The sequence below is a fragment of the Pteropus vampyrus genome, unplaced genomic scaffold (assembly GCF_000151845.1).
Source record: "Pteropus vampyrus isolate Shadow unplaced genomic scaffold, Pvam_2.0 Scaffold238, whole genome shotgun sequence".
Classification (NCBI taxonomy): Eukaryota; Metazoa; Chordata; class Mammalia; order Chiroptera; family Pteropodidae; genus Pteropus; species Pteropus vampyrus.
This window is the reverse complement of record NW_011889019.1, coordinates 1,081,591-1,089,388: the sequence shown is the minus strand read 5'-3', so window position 1 is coordinate 1,089,388 and position 7,798 is coordinate 1,081,591. Positions and strand designations below refer to the sequence as shown.

The following is a 7,798-nucleotide window of genomic DNA, read 5'->3' as shown; positions in this document are numbered from 1 at the left end:
GGACCCAAGGACCAGTAGGACCTCTTCTAGTCCTAGAAGTCTGTAATTTCTAGAGGTTTGCTGAGTAGTGCAGCAGTCTCCAAAAAGTGTTCCTCAGGACAGGAGATTCTGTGAAAAGAGATTCCAGAGCAGCCACATTGAGAATTGCTGCATTCTCTACGGTTTTCTTGGCAAGTCATGATATTCGTTAGCATTATAAAGGCTCTGAGAAGTCCTGAAGTAAAGAAAGTGGTTTAACATAGCATTTCTTATTGACTTCTTAGAATGTAAAATTTTGGGAAGAGCTGGCTTTGTTGGGGAGAGCTCTGATTTGGAAATCAGGGGGGCCTCTTTTGGCTTAAAATACCTGTGAAGGCTCTTCCCACCCAAATGGCCTTGGCCAAGTCCTACCTCCTCTCTGGGTCTTCCGTTGAGGTTAATGTATAGAAGGCACTTGGCTTGGTCCCATGGACAGAGTGCTATATGCTTCTGCTGTAGATGGGGGAAAAACAGACAGCAAGATTCTGTGAGAATCCTGTGATGGGAGCTGCAGTGATGGGCCTTTCCCTGAAAGGCTGTATCATGGTCATCTTTTGCAGCCTTGAGAATCAGATGTGGAACATAACTTTAGAAGCTGTGAGGTACTTTGCAGATATTTATTGTTGTTATTACAGTAGTGTACTGAAGCTGATTCATACCCGATTGTGCGAGCCAGTTGTACATACCTCTTCCCAGCTCCATGTTCTCTGACCTTGAAATCAGCCATGATGGGAGTGTTTTCACCAGGGAAATCAGCAAAGGCTACAAATTCAAGGTCTCCCTTTCTCCAGCCAATTGTTAGAGATCAGCACATCACTGAATGTCTATTACTAGAAAGTATTTCTTTAAAATTAGTCTCCTTTTATATTTTTAATTTATTGTGTAATGGCCTAAAATTGCATTCGCCTACTTTAAAAATTCTCATTTATGACTTCTGAAAAGCATTTTTTATATTGTATTATATAAACTATTCACCAAATGTTTACTGGACAGCACTTCATAGCAAAACATGACCACCTGGTCACAACTCCGTAAATTGCAGGTTGACGTTCCAGTGGGGTCAGCCAAGGCTGGAGCAGATGGCATTTTCATCGATGCTTCCTATGAGCATTTCAGATGCTTCCTATGGCCTGTCCATCCAGAGCCTATGTCTCTGTGAAGAATCACCCTGCTTGACCTCTTCATGACTGCCATGACAAGCAGAAAAGAGGTACAGGGGAGCCCTTGACCCTGATTGAGGCAAAATCTCTGGTCCCTCGAGCCCGTGCTTCTCAAACTATAGTGTGCTCGCATTCTACCTGGGATCTTGTTTACATGCAGCTTCTGGTTTCATCATGTCTGGGCTGGGCCCTGTGATTTTGTATTTCTGTTAAGCTCCAAGACAATATTGATGCTGCTCATCTGTAGATTACACCTCAAGCAGCCAGGAGTTGGTGGCAGAAGAAGAAAGATGCCCAGGCAATGGGAATTCTTTAAGAGTTCTCTTCAGAGGCTGCCGTGGGCCATGTTTTGCCTTGTGGTAAGAGTTCAGTAGCTGTGTTTTGAATATGGATTTAGCTCATTCGATTCTAAGTATCGTTTAGCCAATTTGTTGATTTAAATTTAAATTTAAATTTTTTTTTTTTTACTTGGAATTTATTTTGGTGTGTAGTGTGGATGCTATTTTGAATTGCTCTGTTGATGTTCCAGATGCATGGTCTCACAGCCCACTGGGGTTCCCCAGGTTCAAGTTACACATCATCTGGTTCTTCTGTCCAACATTCGCCTGGGCTGCAACATCGCTTGATCCAGTTTTGCATTTCTTCTGCTTTTAAAAGGTTTAAGTGCCAGCTAGCTCCAAAGTTGTTTGAATGTGAAAAAAGACTGAATTATTTTCATTTTGTGTCTAGGGCCGCAATTCTTCTCAATATTAATGACATCTGACTTCTAGAGCTCTCTCGTAGTTTCGTATGACTGCGTGATCATAATGGCCAAAGACAGTCTACTGGTGGCCTCCACTCCGTATTTACTGTGTGGAGCAAGTTATTAAACTCGATGGCCTTCAATTTATGAGAATAAAAATACCTACTTGGGTTCTGTGAGAACTACGTAAGGTAATGTATGTGCAGTCTTACTCAATCCCTGGACTTAATACACATCTGAAGAACATCTACTATTATTATTGTTATCACCACTCTGGAGTTAATAATATTCATTTGTCTATTCATTTGTTTAGCCATTCACTTGATAAATATTTTTTGAGCTACTGTGTTACTTTCTGGTAGAAGGAGGCAGACATAAGGATGAACGAGACTTCATTCTCCCTTGAGGAATTACTGTGCCTGTTCTCAGTGGAGTGGGGGAGATGGACACATAAATAAGTATTACCAGCAGACTGAGGTCAGAGATATAACTCAGGTTTGGGCAAAGGACTGGTGCGTCTGGAGTGAAAAGACCCTACAAAGCACCTGAACATCTCTACCCCCACGCAGCCTGACTGGAGTCATGACTTTACTAAGCACCAAAGGCAACGTTGTTTTGGAGAAATATTTCCCATATTTAGTATCACCTGGTATGATCAAAAAAGTCTTTCAAAGATTCTGAACACTCACACATCCATGCCCCATCTTCCCTATGAGATGCCCTCTTCCTGGGGCCCTGGGGTGGCTGGTTGTGCTGGTTATGTACTTCCTGTTCTCCCCTAGTTCAGTATTTCTCAAAATGTGGCTCAGGAAGCCTCTGGCATCAGATTCACTTGAGATGCTTTTTTTAAAACATAAATTCCCCAGACCTATTGAATGGCGGGAGTGGTGGGGGGGATGTTGGGTCTGAACATTAATATTTGGGGACAACTGTTATGATTTCATAAACACTGTGTGGTATTAACCAGTTAAAATCATGGAAAGGTAAAACATTACCTGCATTACTAGGAAAGAAAATTAGCTTCTTTATTTTCTTTAGCTAAATTGAAGTTCCTCTAATAAGCGCTCAAAGAACCTTTACTATTATTATTGTTATTACTACTCTAGAGTCCAAAAACATCCATCCACACACCCATCCATCCATCCATCCATCCATCCACCCACTCAATAAGCATTTTATGCATTGTGGGAGAAGCGGTCAGGACTTATATTTATCAAGGGACAAAATTTCAGTATCTTCCTATTTCTGTAGTATCTTTTGAATAATTTAGAGTATCTTTGGAATAAATTTTCAACTTTTCCTATTTCCCCCCCTCTCTGTGCTCTTTTCTGGGACAGAATCTGAGTATGGTGTATGTGTGTGTGAGGAGGGTGGGCCTAGAAAGTGGAAATGGAGCTTATGTGACCTCTTGGCAGCCAGGAGAGAGGACTGTCATCTGAGTCCATCTTGGTCCCTATTGGGAGGTGGTGAGTCTGTCTACCCTCAGAGTTCCTGGGCCCTGGCAGTGCCCACTGAGAGGTGTCTGGTTATCTTTGACTTTCCAGCATGCAGAGCTGGTATCTGCTGCTGAAGCCCATACCCTTGAGCATTTGGCTCTTGGTACAAATCCTACTTTGTGGAGTTTTCATCCTGACATCAGGAGTCTGCTGGTCCACTGATCATCTTGGCACCTCTGCATCTTCCCTGGGCATTTGGGGGTACCTGAAGCCCAGGACACCAGGTCTGAGAACACCCTTGGGCCTATGTCTCTGGACATTGTCCTTTCCTACTGTCTGCTCCTGTGTATGGTGGATGAGGCATCTTCTCCCAGACTTGCAGCCTCCCTTGGCTATGCCTCGGGGAGTTGGCTCCGAGCCTGATGTACCCAGGCTCCCTTACACCACACCCCCTTTTTTGTCCTCCGACTTGAGGGCTTCTTCCTACTTCCCCTTCTGTCTGATGGGGACTCCCCCAGGTCATATTTTACTCTTTCCCTGAAGTAGCTTTCACCCTTCCTCCCTCTCTGGGGCCATAATAAAAGAACGGATATAGGAAACAAGACTATGTATTGAAAATTCACTAGTTTAATGCTTTTGGATATTCTCATCATTTCAAAAGGAAGAAGACAAGGTTAGTGGGCAGGTGTCTGGGAAGTAATTTGACTGCTTTGGGCAACTTACACAAATAGAATTTGGAACTCATTCTCATTTTATTAATTTATCAATAAATATTTCCCGATCATATTCTAGATGCCAGACGCTATTCTGGCACTAGAGATACTGAGCCAACCAAAGAAGACAAAAATCTTTGCCCACCTCTTAGTGGTGTCTTGGATCCTGGTTTTATGGTGGCCTCCCATCTAGGGCAGACGTTCAACCTGATTTTTGTGCATAATATGTTTTTGCTCTTGTTTTGAGAGTAACATAGTGACTGTCTCCCATGGTGACAGGGTTAAGAGCTAATGGCCTCTCCTTATTTCCTGACATGGCCCCAGTCTGTTAGACAGAGTCTAACACACTTGTTTAATTCTTGTCAGTTGTACAAAGTACATACTTCTATTTCCAGATGAGGAAACTGAGGCTCAGAGAGATGAAGTGATTTGCCCAAGGTCGTGCAGCGATTAAATGGCAATAATGGGATTTTAACTCAGGATCTCTCTGGCTAGAAAGCACATGCTTTTAATCAACCCGTCTCCCCAGTGGAACACAAAGTTTGCAGGCAGAAAGTGCCTTCAAGGAGAACTAGGCTGGGGTTCCAGCCCTTTGAGATCAGGAGGACACCTGAGTGGTGGAGACCAAGGGGAATTAAGCGAGGCCTTGAGACAGTGCGAGGGGATTTTCTCAGCAGCCCCTTGAGTTAGGAAGCAGCTACAGAAGAGCAGTCCTGTGCTGTGACCTCTGTCACTCCCTGGCTTTCAAACTGGTGTGTGCAGAAGCACTGGAGATGTACCAAGGGATACGCTATTCAGAGAGCTTATGGGAATGAATTTCCAGATTCTAAAGCTTCCATGTAAGATTCTGGAATAAAAATAATCTATTAAAACTGCTGGAGGAAGCCCTGGTTCCAATGGCCCTCCCCGTCATGTCACAGAAGAGAGGCTCACCTGTTACCCATCCTGAGTTCCAAAGGGAAAAATTAGAAACAGTTGATCACAGAGCAGCCTTCTTTGATGACACGTCAAAGCATCTTAGACCTGTCGTTCTCCTGCCTATTTCTATCCGTATGAATTTCTGTTAGAGGGATGCTGGTTGCACAGTGGAATGTTGTGAATCCAGAACAACTTAAGTAGGACAAGTTAATGACAGTGATTCTTTTAAGTATAATGGAATTTTTCTGGACTTCTAAAATTTTCAAGATACATAAATAAGACCCAAGATAAACATTTTCCTTGCTTTCTTTCAGATACATCATATATTATTTAATAAGGTTTTTACGTTCATTTTACCAGATTGCATCATGAAATCACATAGTTAGTCCTTATCTTATGAACCAAATAAATGTATTTAAATTTAGGGAATAGGCAAACACAAAAGTTTGAAGACCGTCATGGTACTTTCTTGGCTTGTTGGGTCTTTCTAGTCCTTGTTAATTCATTTCCTTCTCCTCTTACCCTTTGGCTTCTCTCTTTCTGCTCTCAGACTGTGTGAGAAATATTCCTGATTCCATGCCATCATAGACACAGGACATTATTCCTTCGAGGAAAAGATGGCACTGTATTTGGACTACTTTGTGCTAAGTCTTCAGGGAAGTGGGAGGGCCTCAACAGGGCAAAAGTATGTATATAATTCAATGGCTTACGTAAATTTACAGTTGTGCAACCATCACCATAATCCACTTCTGAGCTTACCACCTATGTTTTCTTTTAGGATTTTTATGGCTTCAGGTCCTATGTTTAAGTCTTTAATCCATTTTGAGTTAATTTTTATGGTATAAGATAGAGGTCCAGTTTAATACTTTTGCATTTGGCAGTCCAATTTTCCCAACATCATTTATTGAAGAGACTATCCTTTCCCCATTGTATATTCTCAGCTCCTTTGTCATAAATTAATTGACCATATATGTGTAGGTTTATTTCTGGGCTCTATTCTGTTCCATTGTGTCTGTTTTTATGCCAATGCCATGCTGTTTTAATTACTATAGTTTTGTAACATAGTTTGAAATCAGGACGTGTGATGCCTCAATGCCAAATTCCTTTTAAAGCCTTTATCTTTCTTGTACTACCTTGTCAAACACAGTTAATGGCAACCAAGGCATGCGATTAACATTCTAATTTCCAGTCTCTTCACTTAAAGCCATAAGTTCATTCAGTTTATCATCTGTCTTCTAAGTTATAAGCAATAGTTTTACCAACTACTTTATTACTGCATAACATAGGTCACCTCCTTCCAGCTTTTAGTAACATTTCTTTGACTCGCACCATGCGTCTCAAAGGCAATGTATTTTTGTTGCAGTAGCATGACGCTTTTGATAACGATTTCTGTATTAGTCAGGATAACGAGGTTATGCTCCAGTAACAAATAGCCCCAAATCTCAGAGACTTATAAAAATAACAGTTTTTATTTTCCTCATCCATATTACATATCAATCTTAATTAGCTATCCCTCTGCTCTACATCATCTTTATTCCAGAACACAGGGTGATCTGGCATGTTGTTTGCCTTCTGAGAAAGAGAAAAGAGGGTATGGTGAATCCTGCAGTAGCTCTTAAAGCTTTCTCTCACATATAGTCAGAGCAGGTAAAGTGGCTATTCCTGACATCATTGGGGCAGAGAAATATAACCTTCCGCCTGGGAAGGGCAGCAAATATTGTGAACAATAGTCACATTTATCACATTTATGATTTTTCTTTTATATCCTGGGAGCTCTGAAGAAGAGAGAAACAGCTGTCTTTATGTGGTGGTTTTGCCCAGAGCTGCCTACAGCTAGAGTAAGACAGGGTGACCTGTCAAAATACCTTACAGACCTAGCTAGGCCTTTGATCTTCATGATGGTTGGCCCCAGCCCTGTGGCTCTGATGCACAGAATTGTATCTGTCATTCCTTTTTCTTTACCAGCCCTCTGTCAGGAGGAAATTTGATTAGACGGACTGTTTTCTCTAGAGTTTGCTACCCCAAACCTCGTGCCTCTGGGGCATTAGTAAATCCATTTTTTGACCTCCGGCTTAAATTGACTCATTTATGTTTTTCCTCCCCAGCTGTCTTTTGGGGAGACATTGCCTTAGATGAAGAGGACCTGAAGTTATTTCACATCGACAAGGCTCGAGACTGGATCAAGCAGTCGGTGGAGGAAACAGGACATGGAACAGGTAAGTACTGCATTTCCCTCTTCCTCTGCTGCAGGGGGAGGGGTCAGGGACTCCAGCAGGGGTAGATGTGGACCATAGATCATTAGTATTTGACCTGTCAGTCCAGTACCCACCTGTCTGTGAAAAACCAGAGGAGTCACCACTGTAGACTATGGAGCTGGAGCCTCCAAGTGTGCTGGATCCCTTGAGAAGATCTAGTGTGCCTCTTTATCTGGGCTCAGAGAGTCAGACTGGAGCTCAGTGGAGGTTCTCAGGACTCTGGCCTGGAGTCCAGCACTTCCCAGCTGGAGAGGATTCTGGGTGGGCTCCATTTAGGGCTTGTCTGATGATGATGCTAATAATGATGATTAGCACTGGGGAGATGTTTGCCCATGGGTTATCCTGCACTTATTTGGCTGACAACCCAGGTGAAAATCCCCTGAGGCCAGGAAACCAGGATGGGGCTTCAGGCTTTGATTACTGTTTGATTACCTCCTTTCCGCTACCGCTACCGTGGGGTCAATAATTATGGGACTGGTCTCTTGAGTTCTCTTCACCTCACCTCACTACCCACTGGACCAGATGTCTCAGCTCTGTGGAATCTTCATTCTTGGAA

General features: G+C 42.6%; 1 protein-coding gene across 1 annotated transcript in view; it reads left to right on the top strand.

Annotated features, from left to right (window-relative positions):
- The window catches only part of TLL2 (tolloid like 2), a 127,410-nt gene that overhangs the window by 20,427 nt on the left and 99,185 nt on the right, over positions 1–7,798 (top strand). Inside the window, exon 2 of the mRNA XM_011374039.2 lies at positions 7,093–7,203. Coding sequence (XP_011372341.1) covers positions 7,093–7,203 — 111 coding nt within the window. The remainder of the gene's footprint in view (positions 1–7,092; positions 7,204–7,798) is intronic.